The sequence below is a fragment of the Lycorma delicatula genome, chromosome 4 (genome assembly GCF_047948215.1).
Source record: "Lycorma delicatula isolate Av1 chromosome 4, ASM4794821v1, whole genome shotgun sequence".
In the NCBI taxonomy this organism is placed as follows: domain Eukaryota; kingdom Metazoa; phylum Arthropoda; class Insecta; order Hemiptera; family Fulgoridae; genus Lycorma; species Lycorma delicatula.
In genome coordinates, this window is record NC_134458.1 from 13,130,256 (window position 1) to 13,150,568 (window position 20,313).

The 20,313-nt window shown below is 31.0% G+C and overlaps 1 protein-coding gene across 4 annotated transcripts in view; it reads left to right on the plus strand.

The window, feature by feature from the left end:
* Nucleotides 1-18,542, plus strand: part of mon2 (Mon2 homolog, regulator of endosome-to-Golgi trafficking) — a 195,224-nt gene extending 176,682 nt beyond the window's left edge. For 3 of the 4 annotated variants that reach the window (XM_075362343.1, XM_075362344.1, XM_075362347.1), the window contains 2 exons: nucleotides 736-815; nucleotides 11,986-18,542. In XM_075362343.1, the coding sequence (XP_075218458.1) occupies nucleotides 736-815; nucleotides 11,986-12,149 (244 nt within the window). In that variant the 3' untranslated portion in view covers nucleotides 12,150-18,542. The remainder of the gene's footprint in view (nucleotides 1-735; nucleotides 816-11,985) is intronic. The other variant, XM_075362346.1, reaches the window with a different exon arrangement.
* Nucleotides 18,543-20,313: the final 1,771 nt, after the last annotated feature.

Here is a 20,313-nt window from a genome sequence, read left to right on the forward strand (position 1 = left end):
ATTACGTATAATGTAAATAAATAGGAATGACTATGTAATGTAGAAAATATAAAAGAAAAGTCAATTTATTACTGAAGTAGGGAAGAAAGCCTTATTGTCAATTTTACTTAATGAAAAACTATTTTGTTTCAGAGCAGTCTAAACAATTCTTTTCTTTTAAATGCAGTTAGATTTTCTGATTTTATATACACTTTTTAATTTTTCTAATTTTTTTTAAAAAGTTGAAATCACACAATAATAGCATCCTGCAAATTGAATAAGGATAACAGCTGGACCCATGTTTTGTAATCTGGTTCCTGTAGACACTGAAGTAAAACAATATTCTATGAAGTCTCACCATGTAATGTTAGCATTTATTGCGGGTAACAAACATGTCTCTCATTGCCTCTTAAAAAGGTATTCATTTATATAAAAGAAATATACAAAATAAATTAATAAAAAATCATAAAATATTGGGAAAAAATTTATGCATACTTAAGTATACTGCGTATACTTGGAGAAATCTAACTGTTGTATTTAGATCTGGTTGTATTTCTGAATCCTGAATTTGTTTTTGCGTAAGACTTATTTAGTGATTTTTATGATCTTTAAGGTCAGTTGCTAACAGTTCATCAGCGGTGTGATTAACCAATTATGATGTTTTAATAGTTACACACAAGTGAATATGTTTTGTATACAAGCTAATTATATATGTGTTGTTTTATTAGTGAAGAACCTAAAAGTGAATGTTTTCAGATATAGATTATCAGAAATATCATTTGTCCTGAAGGCTGTGGCTACTCTCGTAGTTTCTTTGAAAAAATCACCTGAAAAAGGTAATGAATCTTTATATTATTGATTATTACTTATTCAAATAAAGTTCAAAAAGTTGTTTGTAAGTGTTCATTATTGCATGAAGATTACTTTGAACTTCACCCATTTTACAATTCTTCAGTTGCCTGGAGTAACCTCATGTTACAAAAATACATGTAACTTCAAAGTTATATGACTAATAATATTACATAATATTGTACAAATAGTACAATAGTAAATATAGTAGTACTTATACAAATAAATTATTATTTGTATTTTACACAACAACTTTTGGAATTACTTCATCAGCGAGTAGTTAAATTTTCTATTGAAGTTTAAATTATAATTGTACATCATAGGAGCACAAATTATACCCAGTTAATAGTTTTTAATATATATATATATATATATATATAAATCATATACAGTGGAGTATACATAACACAAGCAAGAGATCAGTTTTTTCATATAAGCTAACATGTGTTAAAGAAACAAAGTGAGAAAAATAACAGAAATAGTAAAATAAAGCAAAAGATTGAGTGTGTGTTTGGTATGTGCATACAAAACAACCAAATAGGCTTAAACTGTACTTTTTATCTATAGCAAAGTAATACAATTATCAGTATACAGATGCGTCAAAAAAAACATACACACTGAACTGCCAAAATTTATTTTCCTACCTACAAGATTAAACTTCTGGGAAAAGTAAGGCTACAGTCCAATTTCAAAAGTACTTTCTGGTCAAACTGAATGCAAATAATCCAAAAGGTAGTTAAAGTAAATGTTCAAAATGGTGACCTTCAGCATCAATACTTTGCTGACCTCGACGAGGAGTCTTATAACTTAAGACTTTGGGGGTTGACATCCCCATAGCCTTAGCCTCTGCACCTTTTCTTCCCACTACACCCAGAACTGCAGAAAACTTTACACTATACACATACACTTCACTAAGAACACTACACAAATTACAACATATACCGTTACACAATACAACAACATTATACACTATTTCCTCTTTCACATACATTTGGTGGCATTGCCACACCTTACAAAACGCAACCGTAACCCAAGATAGAAACTGTCATGCCAATGGGTGAATGGCTCTACATAGTGAGTCTCAAATGATGTCCTCTGGGCACCTGGGTGAAACCAATTGCATTTAGCTGTAGCTCCAGTACACGTTTGCTCTACTGGAATGGTCTGTTATATCGCCAGTACTCTGACCAAAATTTCAAGTCCACAAATACATCCTATGATGGTTGGTGGTCTATCTGAAAAAAACCACCAATTTTATCTTGTGAAGAGACTTCGTTCAGCCTTGTCTGATGAGGATAATAGCCTGTTAGAAGAGAGTGCATTAAATCCTGATGCAGTAAATCTTAATTATAAAAACATCCAATTCATTGTTCTCTGCAATAATCAGGAAGGTGGCTTCCTCCAAAAAGTCTCACCTTTCTTGATAAACAAAGTTATAACAACTTCAAGTGACTCCCTGAAGAACATTAGAAAATTGCAATACTGATTTATTCTGATTGAAACATTTAATGACGAACAGAGTCAATCTATCTTAGGTCTCCATAATATTAGTGCAGAATGCCACAAAACTTTAAATATGAGCTGGGAAGTAATTTTTTGCTGAGACCTTTTAGATATGGATATCACTGAAACAGCTGATGAGCTTCATCCCCAAGATGTTGTAGAAATAAAGCATATAATGAAACAGCAGAGCGAAATGGAAGAACCAGCACCATCTCTTATATTGACATTTAATCTTCCAGTACCACCAGAGAAAATTAAAGTGGGTTACCTGTCGGTTCGGGTACAACAATTCATACCTAACCCACAGCGATGTTTCAGATGTCAAGGATATGGTCACACTACAACATCTTGCTTGAAAACAAAGATCTGTGCTTGATGTGCTAAGGAAGGCCACAATGACTAACTGCCAAGAAGATGATAAATGTGTGAACTGTAGTGGTTCACATACAGCCCACTCCCAAGATTGCCCAACTTTTAAAGAAGGCAATCTCAGAATCTTTACTAAGCAGAAGCTATCATTTCTGGCTGCACGCAGAAAATATAAAAAGACAATTAACTCACAGAGCCTGGTTAAACCAGATGTATCTTTGGCCATCTCTACATCAAAACAATCTCCTACAAGTTTCCAAATTCCCAAAATTTTAGCTATACAGGCAGGAGTAAGCAGAGTTGGCAGTAAGCCATCTAATAAGCTCCCTTTAAGGGAGCCCACACAACCATCCCTTCTGGGATATCATCAACGACTTCCCATCCCCCAAAATCTCCTTCTCCATCACCGCATTTATTGGAGGATATGGTTGAGGAACTGCCTGACCCCAGAACATCTGAGTTCTTTAAAATCAAAAATACGAAAAAGAAAACCAGATCACCTATAACTAATTTTGTCATATATTTACCTGTATTTCTGCATCTAACTACCTTTATTTATGAACATTACTCAGTGGAATGTTAGAAAACTTTGGTCCTGCATTGAAGATGTTAGAGTGCTGATGTGCGCACATGAACCATTAATAATGTGCTTCCAAGAAATGCATCTATTATATCAAGATGCGGTAACACTCAGAGGCTATACATGTGAGAGATATGACTGTCTTAGATAGTAGAGAGAGTGGTGGTGCTATCTTCATGTGGAACGAGGCTACAACTAGCTACCCTCATTCCTGCTGTCGCTGTTAAAATCTCAGTCCCCTTTGAATGGCATATCTGCAATTTGTATTTCTCACTGAAGTCTGAGTTCAATGCTCTAGAAATATCGAATCTCACACAAATCCCATCGCCGTTGTTAATAGTAGAAGACTTCAGTGCCCACAATATTTCCTGGGGCTCATCTCAAGTAAATATGATAAATAGAGTGATACAAGAATTGTACCTTTGTCTACTGAATGATGGGTCATACACATTTATGTCCTCATCTTCGGGTACACTGTCAAACATCGACCTCTTCTTTTGCACACCAAATTTACTCCCTCATCTTAATTGATTTGCTTGTGACAACCTTCACGGCAGTGACCACTGGCCAATTGCTATAGCTTTTGGTGTAGATCACAAGGTGAATAAAAGACCACGGAGATGGATTGTTGAAAAGGCAGATTGAAACATTTACCATAAAGCCTTCCCATCACAGCATGACAATGGTGAAGACAGCCTTGACAAACTTACCTCTTTTACGTGTCTGATACTTGACAATGCTAATAGATATATCCCACAAACATCGGAAAACCCAAAACATCTTTCTGTTCCTTGGTGGAATGCTGATTGCAGAAACACTATTAGCAATCGATGACAAGCAATACAAAAATTTAACCGTAGGCCTACAAATGAACGCCTAGATTTGTACTGTAAGGCTAGAGCGGCATGTTGTCAGGTATTCTTAGACACTAGTAGGAAGTCATGGAAGAATTACGTGGGCACCATCTCATGCACTGCTCCCACGTCTACTGTGTGGAAAAAGATCTATACAATCTGCAGATCACCAAAACAATCCGTTCTCGGATTCATTCATGAAGAACTCCTTATATCATCTTTTATTGTGGCAAGTATTTTGGCAGATTGTTTCCATTTGGTGTCCCTCAGCTCATCATACAGTAATGAATTTCAGGGGTACAAATTACAGATGGAATTATTATCGTTAAACATTGGTAATTCAGCTAGTGAATTAAAAGCTCCATTTTCATTCAACAAGTTGTCAAACGCACTTAAAAACTCATGTGACATCTCCCATGGACCTGACAACATTCATCTCTGTATGCTCTCACACCTTCCTAATTTTGTGCTACAACACCTATTATGTATTTATAATAGTTTAGTCTCCTCACAAGTTTTCTCTTCATTCTGGTCAGAAGCCATTGTTGTATTAGTACGTAAACCTGATAAAGACAAAGAAAGCTCTTTGATAAAGCTACCGCCCTATCTCTTTGACAAGTCTCTTTGACAAGAGATAGTCTCTTTGACTATCTCTTTGCATTTTATGCAAAGTGATGGAGAGAATGGTGAACCGCAGGCTCACATGATACTTAGAGAGACATAGCCTACTATGTCTAGAATGATGTGATTTCTGCTAAGGTCATTTTTCCATTGACTATTTAGTGTCACTGAAAGTAGCTATTCAAAACACTTTCCTACCCTGCCAGCACCTCGTAGCTATTTTCTTTGATATCAAAAAAGCGTACAACACGGCCTGGCGATGTGGTATTCTTAATACCCTTAAAGTATGGGTAGTCAAGGGCTGTATGCTTGCAATTAGTAGGGGTTTCTTAAATGGCCAAATATTCTGTGTTCGTGTTAGAGATTCCTTATCGGGTAGCGTCATTTTGGAGAATGGAATGCCTCAAGGAAGTGTTTTAAGTACCACCTTATTTTTTATAGCCATCATTTAGTATTACTAAATGCTTGGAACTCCCTGATTCATGTTGTTTATTTGTCGACGACTTTGCTATATATATTATGTCCCATTCAACAGCCACAGAGTTGCAGAGAGACTACTACAGAACATCATATCTCACCTTGAAACTTGGTCCAGGGTTACTGACTTCACCATTTCACCTGAAAAAACAGAATGTATAGTCTTTTCTCGGCTGTGAGATCCTTCCATTCTGCAAGTTTTTCTTTAGTGAGAGCTAGTAACTATCTCTCCTGATATCAGGTTTTTAGCTTTATTTTTTGATAGCTGCCTTACTTGGGTCAAACACATCAAAGAATTAGAAACAAAATGTTCCAAACTTTGGGATAAACTGCAAGTCCTTAGCAACACCAATTGGGGAACCGATCTGTCATGTATGTTGCAATTTTATTATTCCTTAATTTGTTCCCGCTTAGATTATGGTTGTATCACCTACACTTCAGCATGTAATACCACACTGAAGATGTTAGATGCTGTACATCATGCTTTTCTCTGTCTTGCTACAGATGCTTTTAGATCAAGCCCTATCACTAGCACACTTGTTGAGTGCAGTGAACCATCATTTTCGGATAGATGCGACCGACTTCTAGCATCTTACTTTACCTGTCTTAAAGTGCAACCGAATCACCCGGCTTTTACTGCATTTCTTGCAAATCCTAATTTATAAAGATATGAAGACCATCCACATGATATGCACATATATGCATGGATGTATGTACCCGGCGTTTACTACAGCTTTTAAACGTGGACATATCTTCTATTTTTCCAATGTATCCCTTTTCATATCCTCTGTGAAGAATCAACCTTATAAATTTTATTTTTGATCTACCATATACAAGAAACAATCAACACCACCTACCATCTTTCAGTAAGGTTTCATTATATTCTCTCCAAAATAAACCTAGACACAGTAGTACACACAGATGGATTGAAACAGAATGATTCTGTTGGATGTGCATTTATTCTTAATAGCAGAATCTGTTTGTTTGGTCTGCCTAATATTACAGGTATATTTAATGCTGAACTGTATGCTGTCAATAAGGCATTGAATATCATTAACCCAAAATACCATCATATTCTTATTTTTAGTGACTCTTGTAATGCACTCCAAGCTTTAGAAAAGTTTTACTCTAGACATCCTTTAGTCACTGAAATCTATAATGCAGTCGCTGAGTTGAACTGTCACAACACACAAGTGAGTTTCTGTTAGATTCCTAGCCACATGGAAATTCCAGTTAATGAACGTGCAGATTCTGCTGCCAAAGATGCATGTAATCGACCCCCTGCACTACTCGTGTTATTACTTCTGATTTTATTAATTGTGTAAAACAGTCTCTTCAAGCAAACTGGCAAGGTGACTGGACGGCTACCATTGATATTAAACTCCGGCACATTAAAGATTTTGTGTTGCCATGGGATTCCTCATGCAGAAAAATTTGTTGTGAGGAAGTGGTCCTCTGTCGATTGTGATTAGGACATACCAGAGTCACACATGAGTACCTGATGTCAGCAGGGCATGCCCCACTATGCGCACAATGCAATTGCCGCATGACTGTGCACAACATACTTGTGGATTCCATATTTTATGCAGCATTGCGTCATAAATTTAAATTACATAGAAACATTCGCCAAATTCTGGGCAATAGTAAGAAAGGTTTAGACCAGGTGTTGCTATTTAATTTTTTATGTGAATTGTTTAGTCTTCCCGTTATCCAAGTTGGGACCCTTTAGAACCCTCTTGGACTTTATTAAATTCTTTTTATTTTTATGCTTATTTTTAATTTTAGTTTTACAGCTGTGATATTAGTTGTAAGTTTTTGTTTATTTTTTTTAGTTTTTGTTGCTATTTATTTTCTTCTATACAGTTTTATTTTGAGTGATGATAATGACAAAGTGTTTTTCGCCCAGAAAAAAACAATAAAAAAAATACTTTTCTGTGGATGAGTCACAACTAATTCCATAGCTTGCACCAAAGTGTCCAATGCAATTTCTGTGCACACCACTTGAATCTTATCCCAATATGTGTCCAGGTTAGTTGGTTTACGACAGTACACTTCATCTTTTACTGTGCCCTATAAGAAAAAATCAAGTGGCATAAGATCTGGAGAGCCTGTAGGAAACTCAATTAGTCCAATGTGTCCTATCCATTGGCTTGGTACATTTTGATCCTGATATGTTCACGTGCAGTGGGCACCATCTTCTTGGTAATAAAACCTATCATTACCATACATTGCATGAATGTAAGGGAAAATTAAATAATCAAGCATTGTTTGGCACTTTTCTTCGATTGCAGTACCTTCAAAACAGAAAGGCCAAATGAGTCCCTTAGGACACAACATACACCACACATTAACCAGGCAAATTCACGGCCTTTTCAACAGTAATGAGGGGATTATCTTCAGCCCAGTACAAACAGTTATGCCTATTGACAGTTCCATTAAGTTGGAATTGCACTTCATCGAACCAAACAATGCTACCTTTAAATCCCAGTTCACATGTAACCATCCTCTGAACCCATTCGCAAAATTGTTCCCAGTGATCTGAGTTGTCACCACTTAGCTGTTGCACCAGCCTTGGAATGTACACAAGCAGCTTGCCTTTCTTCAGAATGCATTGCACAATACTAGCATTTACACCACTCTCACATGACCCTTGCCTTAAAGATTTTTGTGGTGAACACTGAAATAATTTAGCACTACACCTGAGAATTCATCACTTGTAGCCGTGCAAGCTTGCCCTGATCGACCTTCTGAGTTTACTCAAAAATGAATGGTTGCTGAAAGCCACCATTTTGAACATTTACCTTAACCATCTTTGAAACATTTAGTTTGACTAGAAAGTACATTTATTTTTCAAATTGGGCTGTAGCCTTACTTTTTCAGAAATGTAACCTTGTTGGTAGGAAAATAAATTTTGTATGAGAGTTCAAAGTGTGTATTCATTTTTTTGACACACCTGTATATTTGATGGGAATGTATTGATTTTCTTTCTTCTTCCTGTTTAGCCTCCGGTAACTACCGTTTAGATAATTCTTCAGAGGATGATATGTATGAGTGTAAATGAAGTGTAGTCTTGTACATTCTCAGTTCAACCATTCCTGAGATGTGTGGTTAATTGAAACCCAACCACCAAAGAACACCGGTATCCACGATCTAGTATTCAAATCCGTGTAAAAATAACTGGCTTTACTAGGACTTGAACGCTGTAACTCTTGACTTCCAAATCGACTGATTTGGGAAGACGCGTTAACCACTAGACCAACCCGGTGGGTTGGGAATGTATTGATTTATATTTATCCTTTTGGTTTCAATTTTTTTTGATTTTTTGGTTAATTCTTTTCAGAAATAGCCCGGTTGAGATATGCTGCAACCGGGAAAGTGTGGTAATCAGTCAGAAAATGGGATATGAATTTATTTTTGCATTTCGTGACTTTTCGTGATCCAGGGACTCCAAAAAACAAAAATGGGGGGTAATGTTCATAGTATTAGCGTGTTTGAAGCTTAATAACTTTTGACTGGGTTCTGATTTTGATGAGATTTGGCACAGAGATTCCTGCATATGGGCAATTTGGGGTCAATTTTCTCAAAATTTTGCAAACATAACCCCACTGTATATTAAGTTCATACAGGCTTATTGTGCATTTTAAAAAGAATTTTGTTTCCAAATTTCTCCCCTTCCATAAAAATCAAAAAGTGATATCTTTTGTTTATTGCATATTTTTTTTAACCGATTTTTTTTGCTTCTTAAGCATAGTGGTAGTGCAGGTAGACCAAAAAAATTCATTTGGGGGCAATATTGAGGGTGGGGTGGAACCGATCAAAGTTTAAAACTATCAATTTTTTCATGTACCATTATTTTTCCACCATATAAGAATACATAATCAGTGCTAGGAGACTATAACAACCTTGTTGTCAGATTTTATTTTTTATTTTCTACTCTACTATTAACTATTTATTTTTAAGAAATTTTTAATTATTAAAGAGGTTGAACATATATTTACAATGACAACAACTAATTATTGACTAACACAGCTCAGCATCAAATGCTTATCAATGATAGTAAGAACCAGTGAAGTAAACAAATTATAAAAAATAAAAGATAAAAAAGAATGCTACTGATAAAAAAAATAATAATAGTTGAAAACCAAAATGAAAATTTTCTGTTAGTAATACAGCAGCATTTTATTATTTTTAAAACTATCCACTCTTTTTTTGTGAAAATAGGTATAAAAAAGGTTTTTAAATAAAAAAAGGGGAATGTATTAATATTATTGAAAGTTGTTTAGAAGGTTCTCAGCTTGACAAAGAAAGTGGAAGATTTTTCAGGGTTTTTTTTTTATTTACATCATAGTCAGTTCGATACATATAGACCAATGAATTTCCAATTTTGTAATAACCTCAATATAACATGATTTATCCAACTATGTAAAATAAGTTGTTGTCTCAGCTTTGATCCTATCATTTGAAGTGAATCTTTGTTGGCAGCAAGCTATTTCTTCAGGTTTAGGAAGAGAAAGTAATTGCTGGATGCCAAATACAGTGCTGTGGAAGCACTTCAAAGTGTAGATCACAGAGTTTTGGAGCAACAACTCAAGACATGTGTATAAGCTCATTATCCTGGTGAAACAGCACTTTCTTTTTAGCTAGATGTGGATGTTTAGCGTGAGTAGCACCCTCCAGTCAGTTCAGTAGTGAAGTGTAATACTACCCCGTGATGGTCCTGCCTTTTTCCAGGTAGTTTACAAGCACCACATCACAAGAACTCCAAAAAGCTGTTGCCATGACGTTTTCTTGCTGATGGAACCATTTTCACTTGCTTTGGCACACTTTCAACTGCACTCACCAACTGTTTGGTCTCTGCCATTTAATTGTGAATCCATGATTTATCTAATGTTATAAAACATCAAAAAAAGTCAATGAAATCACATTTACATAAGTTTAAACACCCTTGAGAATTGTTCAGTCAAATTTTTGTCAACTGTTAATAAACAAGGCACCTCCCCACTGGTTTGAATAGCTTTTTTCATACCCATAACATCATGTAAAATGTACTGCACATAGTCTGTCAGATGTTTGCAATGTCAGCAAGCCTGCATACCTTCAGTCCGTGATTATTTAATACACTATAGTAGATTATTGTAATGATTTTATTGATCATATTTTTTTTTGGGTGACTCGACTTTTCACAATCTTGAATGGCTGTACAACCATGTTTAAATTCTGCACCAATTTTTTATCATAAAAAATGAAGGGGAATCCTTTAAAGTGGAGTCTTAACTCTTTTTGTATGTCTGAGGATTAAACCTTTTAAAATGAATTACTTTATAACAGCCCAAACTTCAGTTTTATCCATTTTTCTGAAAAAATCAAAACTTGTTCCTTATCTCACTTTACCACAAACAAGAAACCAAATGCATCCATCTAAAAGTTCACAGCATGCCATATACAGGATCACACTTGACAAATATCATAGTCATTTGGTCATACTTGCAGCATCTCTGTGTCTGCCTGAGAACTTTCTTAACATCCCTAGTAAATAATGGAGAATGGTTGTATTTATTCTGATTAAAATCATTTGAACTAGTTTGCAGGAAAGAAATCAAACAAGTCTCCTAATTTATGAAATTATCTCTAGATACATAAAATTAAGAAATACTGGTTTGTGGACTCATTTTTTACATGCACAGTACATTAATTAAATCTATTCAAAATAAATAATTTGTCATCTGTTTCATTAAAATTGGCCAAATGTTTGATCAGTAGTAAAGTAAGTATTAATTAAGATCTAAGTAATTCTACTTGTAACTTTATTGTCACAACCGTTTTTATTGGCAGTTCATATTGCTAACTAACTGCTCATGCATCATAATTCTAGTTTTAATAAGCAGACAGCTATGCAACTTTCAAACAAAAAAAAAAAAAATATTTTTGAGATCAGAAATATTGAAACAGCATTAAATTAAATGGATACTTGTGATTTGTATTAAAATAATACTTGTTATAATCTCACTTGTAGTGGAATGACTTATGAGTAAAGACCACCGTACCTGCTGTCTCATAGTACAAGGGTTAAAACTTGTCTTGATGAAAAATTAGTTATTTTTTTGTATTTTATGAAAATAATGTGCCTTTAATAAGACTGGTGAAAGAGAAGACTAATTCAACTATACCACCTCAAACAAGAAATTGTTTCTACAAATTTATTATAAATATTGATCAGTATTTTAACTATTACTTTTTATGGAACAACGTAAGATTTGTATCCAGTTTTTAAGAAATAACATTTTAAAAGAGCTCTTACTTTTTGACTTGACTTTTTCTCTGATTTTTATGAAGCTAATTATAAAGTTTTGTGATATTTTATTGTAGTGGAATCTTGACTCTGAAAAACATTTTTAAAAAATAGAGTTTTGATATTTTAATGAAATCTAAGAGAACGTAATGAACTTATTTTGATTTCTTAATTACCCACTGTATATCTGCTTTTAAGTAAACGTTTTGTGTTTTCATTGAGAGTTTATGTGTTGTGCTGTTAGAAGCATTTGCATATTGGCATGTGGGATCGATCTAATTCAGTGTAGGGGGTAGCCTGAAATCATTCACACAATGTGCGAACTGTTAACATGATTGCCAGGTGAAGCAGGCTGAACCAAAGCCCCTATTACTTATTTAATACATATAATCATGTACTTAATAATTATGAAAGTATTGTTATATTTTTAGTCATTTATTTTATTTATTTTTTTTTTTTTTTAGTGAATAGTACGGTGTGGGACCAGCTGATAAGCCTTTATCCTTATTTGGTAGATTGTACAGCAACAACATCAGCCCAAGTATCTGAATCGCTACGTGAAGCCCTTATTCAGTATTATGATTTACTCAAACCACCAACATCAGCAAGTATTAGTAATGGTGTTTAAATACAGCAGTGTTATGATGTCAGTGTGCCTGTTTTCATTAATATTTTACAACAGTTATGTAAAAAGTTTGATGTTTTTGTGATTATATTGTATTTTTATGGTAACATTAGTACCATTAATTTTTCACATGTCATTCATCTACTGTTCTTTTTTCTTTTTTTTGTAAATTTTGCACAATAATACACTGAAATAATCATTTTAAATTGTTTTCCTAGAGAGGAACACTGAATAATAACAATTAGTACTGTAGTTTAAATTATCGTGCATATTTTATTAAATGATTTATTTTTTGTTGAATACTTTCTTATTTTATGTTTTTTTTCTTTTTGTAATTAATAACAAACGGTTTTTTTTTTCTTTGTTTATAATGAAATTTTGACAAGTTTATTTAAAAACATCACCTCTCTTATTTAATTCTGAAAATGAATGTATTTCATGTATGGATTTATAGGTTATATGATAATAATATTATTAATTTTGTATCAATATATATGGAATTAGGTAATAATGTTATTGTATGTTCAAAATTATTTGATCTTCAGGTGGCGTTATTAGTAGACTGGAATAATTAAATTAAGAAGATCTTGTTTTGAAGTAAACAAGTTAAATGAATTTGCATTAATTAATTTTTCTTAAGTGTTAATTTTAACCCTTGCTCAGCACAGTTAATTGGTTTTGTCTACAGTCATTGTTTTAAATTAATATAGGAAATATGCATTATCAGGGGAGTTAGCTTGTTTTTTTTTTTCTTAAAGTTTTATCTTAAAAATTGTCGTAATTTAACAGCCCATGTAATTATAAAAATTATCAAATGTTAATTAATTAAATGGGAGATGTCCTCCAAAATCATTTTGTATTTACTTATTAAAAAACAAAAAAAAAAACAAGTATTAGTCTTTATTTAGGAATTGATGATCACTAGATTTTAAGAATAATTTAATTGTTCTGACATTATCAATGTTAGATTCATGCCTACCTTCAGAATGTGTTGTAATACTGGTGCCAAAATGATCAAATGATCATGTCCTCCTAAAAATCATTGATGACTTGATATATCCTTTTTATTTTGAATGTTTATAAGCCGTTCCTTTTTGAAGCACATTGACCTCAGTGGATTCATGTTGTATCTCAAATATTTAAGTAGATGATTTTCTTTTTATCTGTACTGCAACATTTTATATTCCTTTAGTTAATAACATTGAACCTTCATTTGATATAACATTCAGATTATTTTCAAAATTATTTGGGATTCAATAGGAATAAATAACATATCAGGCTGTCCATACAGATTTAAAGGATTGCTATTGTAGTATGTAACATCTAACCTGTTAACTGTGCTATAATGAATCCATGTTTTGAGAAATACTTTTTATGACACAGTAGCAGCGGACACCTACAGTATATCAAAGTTAGAATTTTGTTTTTTGTATTATTTTATCATGACTGTTGATTTTTTCTTAGCTCAGCTTAGTTAATGTTCTTTTTTTTTATTGAAGTAATTTTAATATTATTTTAAATCAAAATCTCAAAGTAATGTTAGACATATTTGAGTCAATTTAAATTCAGTTTTAGTTTTTCATAATTTTTAATTAGTTGTAATTATATTCAGAGAATGTTTAAAACTTTATGAGAAATTAATACAAAGTAGGTATATTTTGTTATTAAAATCATTTGTTTTCTTCTCTTTTGTTGTTTTAATGCAGTAAAACTCAGGTATATTGTTTTTCAAATGAATTTTAAAAAAAATTATACGGGGAAATTCTTGAAATTTAAACTAAGAGATTGTAATTCTTGACTTTGTAAATTAGGAAGTCAGTAGCATAATGTATACATTAGAACTAATTCAAAATTTAAAAGCTAATTTGAAATTAAAATTTTACTGTAAAAAACTTAAGAAAATATAAATCTCAAATTTGTAACTCGTTTAGTTAAATTGATTTGTTAAGTATTGCATTACTTATATGAAAATGTTATTTCTTAGATTTAACTCATATAGTGAAAGTATGGTTGTATCTTGTATTGTCATATGGTTTTTGATCTTCAAGTTGTTCAGCAAAAATGAGAACACAAAAAACTATTGAAGAAATCATTTCATTGTAGAAGTTAAACTCGATATTATTTGATAGGAAATTGCATTATTATTGGCAGGGATATTGCTTTATTACAATTAAGCAATATTTTTGTTTCTAACAAACAAGATTTTTATAAACTTCAAATTGTAATATGAGCACTGTACCTTTTTCAAAGGTGAAAATTAGTATCACAACTTGTACTGTACATGAATATTTTTGCTTTGTGTAGTACATACTCCCTGATAATAGATATTGATAATCTTTATTCGGCCTCCTATTTATCTTCTCGGTCATCTCCTTTTCTATCATAGTATCGGCTTATAACTAAATAGATATTTCTACTTTAAAAACACTTCCATTGCTAAATTATTTTTGACGTTTTTTTTTTCTTGTGACTACTTTAGCCTCACTTTTTGTTTTATTAATCCTTGATTATGTTGCTTCATTTGTCATTCCACTCATCTAGTTATATTTTTTTTTATATCGGTATCTTCACCCCCAAGTCTTCATGTTGTCCATTAAAAATCATTAATTTGCTTTCACCTGAATTCTTTTATCTGGTCTAATATTAGGTTAGGCAAAATTAATTATAAAAACAATAGCTTTATTCTAATTCTTTTTTCCATCAACATTGTATGTGCTCCCTACATTAGTTCTCACTTGATATTATATGTTAGATTGATTGTATACGAGACTTCTGCTGAACTCATAAGAAATTTATTTCAGTTTTTGGGTATAGCATATAATTTAAAATATGTTTAAAGAATTTTTTGATATTATTTGTTATGATAGCAATAAAGTGACCCTTCAAATCTTGTAACTATGATTAACAATTGTAATGAGTATTGTTATAATTGTTCCTTGTTATTCTAAATTTCAGTTTGTAGTATTTTTAAAAGTCTTCCTTTTATGTGTTTAAAGTTTATGTGATTAGATTAGTTATTGTTGCCTGTTTCTTTTAAAAATTGATATTATTATTAGTATTATTATAATTATGTAGAAATATCTGTGATTAGCAGACCAGGTTAACCTATAATTTCTGTTTATAAAATTAGAACCTTATTAACTTTCATAATTTGAGCTCTAAAAAGAAACATTAAGCATAATTATCATTAAAATATTTGTAAAAAGAAAACTAAATAAAAGGAAAAAATAAACAGAAGTAAAAAATTCTCTAATAAATAGCAAGACATATTTATTTTGATCAAACAGGGGAGAAAATTTCAGTATAAATGGTAATCCAGGTTATCTAAAAGTATATAAAATATTAAAAGTTATATACATTAGTACTTATTCAGATTTAATTGAAAATTTATATTTTTTGTTATTATTTAATATTAGTTATAGTATATTGTAAATGTTGTAAAACTTTAACCTATCAATTAAATACTATATGGAACCCAATAATAAAATATTAGTATTTTTTATCTTATAATTTGAATGTATAGAGTAAGTTTATTCAAAATGTTTTTCTTCAAAATTATTTTCAAGGGTAGCGGTTTTAACCACTACCTTTCAATATTTTATGATGCAATTATATACTAACTATATATATATATATGATGTAACTACCTTATATTTTGACCATAAATGGTCATTACTACACCATTTCAGCGATAGAGTACTGGTTTTTTTAGTTTAAAGATGTTTCAAATGCATCTGGGATGAGTCAAAATTTAAGTTATTGACTAATAACCAGCTAGTTATATTGAATAATTCATCATTACTGATGAAGTTGAAGGTGGTTAGACATGGTGTTGGACACATTACCTTATAAGTACTACTGGTGTGCCATTTAAGGTCTTACCCCTTAACTACGTCATCATATACATCAGATATTTCAAATTCTCGGGTTACATGCTGCCTGCACACTTTCTTGTTTATACTTTCTCAAAGATAGGATCACAATTTTAATTCTGAAAATGCCTTTCCTAAATATATTGATCCTACTTAATATAAGAAATTGTACTAGTATTAAAAAAATAAGCATATTTTAAAAGTACACTAACATAAATAATTTTAACTTTCACGTTCACAAAGTAAGAGCGATTCTAAAATAAGTAATCATCATAAAATATTCTTCATAAATTACTGATGTATATTTGGCATTGGGATGCATAGGTTTGAAACTTTTTATCCTATTATTTCTACTATCATCAGGCTTATTGATATGCCTGGTATAGATCCTTTAGTTCAGAGCTTATATTTATTTTTTATCCCTAGATTTTCTCTTGCTTTTGTGTATTTATATTTATTTTATTGAGTTATGTGATCCTATAAACATTTAATTTCTTTTTTTTGTAGAATACAAACGGCTCACAAAAAAATTGTTTTCACTGCATACATAAAAATTATTTATGATTAATTCTATTCATAGCTGATAATCTACTGCACTTATTATTTTTTTTGTTTATTACATGCTTTTTTTAGATGCTGTTGCATTACAGTAAAATTAAATAATGTCATTACTTTATGATATGCTTTCTCTACACTAAAAGAAAGGAATCAGTAAAATATATCAGTGCCTGTATATCACCATACTTATGAAAAAGATCAATATATAAAATAGCGTATAAACTATCCTCAAAATCTGAGAACAACATCTTCATAAACGAATTTAACTACATTTTTACAATGAAGTAGTTCAACAGTTTTACAAAGAAAGTTTTTGATTTTTCTATAAAAACTAAGTTTTATTTCATAGTAGTAAGTTTTATTTCATTGTAATTAATAATTATAATGAAAAATATTTTTCTTATATAAATCCTTCATTCTGCATTCATTTTAAGAGCTATCCAATAGTATACAATTTATGATGAATAGTAGCACAGGCTGTCTGAAAAGTAACCATCATTCTCTGTTTTTACTGAATAATAAAAAAAAAAATTGAAATGTCATGTACAATTACAAACATTATACTAAACAAGGTTCATAAAACATTTAACATAATAGATCTGTTGAGTCATCCGTGTAATTTTAAACTTTACCACAGTATAAACAAGTTTGTTGGGTAGCCAGTGAACAAAATTGAACTGAATTTTTAATACATTTTGAATTGAACACAATTTTGTTTGTCGTTCTGAATTTATTTTTATGGTGTAATATAGTTTATTTAAACTAGTCAAATACACCAGACCTTTTACAGCTTTCTTATGTTATTATTGTTTAAAAAACAATGTGAAAAAATGCATAAGTATAGATCTGTATTAATAAAACCTTAAATGATGAAAAATAGAAACCTTAATTTGAAATCAACTAGAGAAGTGTGATCTCACCGATTAGGTTGGAAAATATTGTAACGCTACTTGACTTGCTCTGTTTATAAATATATGTTATGCAATATACTGTATATAAGTGGTTATATTTTTTAATTTCATTGAGTTCAGTGTGAAAGATAAATTTTGTTTCTCATGACAAACATTCCAGTATTGTAATATAAATTACCTGTTTTGATAAATTTATTATTTATTGTTATAAAACTATATAGATAATTACAACATCTTTATGTTAATACATGTATATTTAAAAATATGTTGTGTATTATTTTGTACAGTTATATGATAGTTAAGTTAAATTAAACAAATGATGAATTTTTTAGTTAAAAATTAAAAAATTTTATATACTACGTTAACGTAGTTTGTTATTTAACTTTGAGATCACAGTAGAGGATCAAATATCCAAAATATGTTTTGTGTATCCAGTTTTGAATATAATTTTTTTTTAGATAACTGGGCAGAATGTGTTATAATAAAATCGTTAAACTATTTTACAGTGTTTTTAAAAATAATTAAGTCATTAATATTACTTATATGGTTTTTATGCCTAAATTATTTAGTTTATTTTTTTTACTGTTAAATTTTTTATTTTCTGGCTCACTTGAAAATCATGTGATATAAAAAAAAAACTAAGTTGGCATTACCAATAAACCAGATCTTTGTAACACTTCATTTGTGAATGAGGCAGTAGTTAGACAGTTGAATTAGAATTTAATAAGTTTATTAATTTATAGTAACGTAAACAGTTATATTTTTTCTGCCGCTCAGTAGGTAATAATATACATTCAAAAATATTTTCTCATATTTTTTTGAAAAATATCTTGCCCAAACCTTTTTAATAATTTAATTTTTTTGGATAATTAATGTTCCACTGTGTTATAATACTTTAGTTGGATACAGGATTTTGAAGATATGATTTTATATTATGTGAAATACAAGTGTCCTATGTATAAAAAGAACTTAGTTGAATGAGGAGGTGTTCGTATATATCAGGAGTTGTATCGATAGCAGGATAAAATGTCTTAATATTATACAGTATTATTGAATGAATCTGCTTATTCACTCGTTCAAAACTTTCCAAACTTGTAATATCCTGCTTAACTTTATTTACCCAACTTTTTCTCCTCTTCTCGGTCCATATACCTCCTGACAACATTTCCAATTCTGTTCTTTCTTCATTTATTTTCTTAACATGTCCAAACCATCTTAGGCTTGCTCTCCTTATCATATTAAGTCACTTTCTGTATTTTTTAGCGCTCTTAACATTCCTTACACATTCCCGCTTTACTGTACCGTGAATTTTTAATTTGTTCTAAATATGATGAATAATTAAAATACATTTTATTATTTTTTTAAATAGTTTATACAAATTAACAAATTGTAAAATTGAAAAGCTTACTGGAAAAGATGTTTTTTTCTCATTTTATTTAGACTTAAGGGAAGACCAGCGTATAAAATATCAGTTTTTATGACTGTTCTCTACTTGGACCACTGTTGTATATATAGGTTTTAGTTCATTTAAATGTATGTTTAACTTGCATTACACATTGCAATCTACTCCAGCAATTCCTATATATTGACAGTCAGAGTGGTGAAGCAGTTACATCAGCAATTTCTGTATGGAAAGTTAACAGAATGAGACCTAGCTGCAGCATTTAAGGTTTACACTTGACTTCAATACTGATTTATGTCCCACAGATCCCATTTGTTGTAGGATTCTTATTAACATCATGTTGTAGTCTGGTAAACCTAGGGTGAAATAGCTGTATTACATTCTAGGTTTACTTGTAAACCTCACTTAATGAAAATGGATGATTTAACTATATACAAAATCAAATTAAATAAACCTTCATGAGATATTCTAGAGATCAAAATTAATATGTGACCTTTACTTGCGCCTGAGGAGTGTCCAGTTCACAAAAAAAACCAATCTGATGCTACTAATACCTTTTAAAAAGTTATTAGTAGCATACTGATTGATTGATTATGAGTTAATATTCTACAGAATAAATTTGAGTGAATTTTACGTCAGTAATCTATTGCTGTAACTAAGTTAAATTGTTTGCCGCTAAGCACCGTGTACCATTATAAGCATAGTTGTATTCATGTTTACTTAGTCATCGCTTCAAATGAATGAAGATGTTTCAGTTCTTAATACTTTTAGCAAGCTACATTTGACATTTATGAACTGTAATCTGAACTCCATTATTCAGTGACTTAATGCATTTCTAGGTTTGAGATTAAACAGTCTAGCTTTTTTCAACTTATTTTAGTAATTACTAATATGTAAAGATTCATAGATATTATGCTGTAATAAATTTTTATCTATTTGCAGATCTGTGATTTATTGTTTGAGAAGATTAATTTTTAATGATGTTTGTTGAAAACAGAGATGAAGATCTGATTTATAATTTTACAAAGCACAGTATTTGTAATGAATACATGTGTTTGTTATACCCTAAAACAAAGTAAGTTAGGTGCTGGTGCTAATCAAAAGAATGCTTTTTGGCTGTAAATGATATGCTCATTTCTACTAATTATGAGAGTGATTTTTTTTTTAAATCATTCTGAGTGAAATATCTGATAAATTCTCAGCATACAGGTCCTAGAGGTGTACTACTAATTTAGCAGTTAAGGGAGATAAGTAGAGAAAGGAATTTTTGCAAGTTACTTGGCTAACAATCCTCAAAGTAATGATTATGTACTTTGATATATATGGAGCATCTATTTAAATTACTATGAACTGTGTTGTAGTTGTTAGTTAAGAATAATGAACAACAATGTGACTGTATTTATGTAGTATTATTGGTTTGCTGA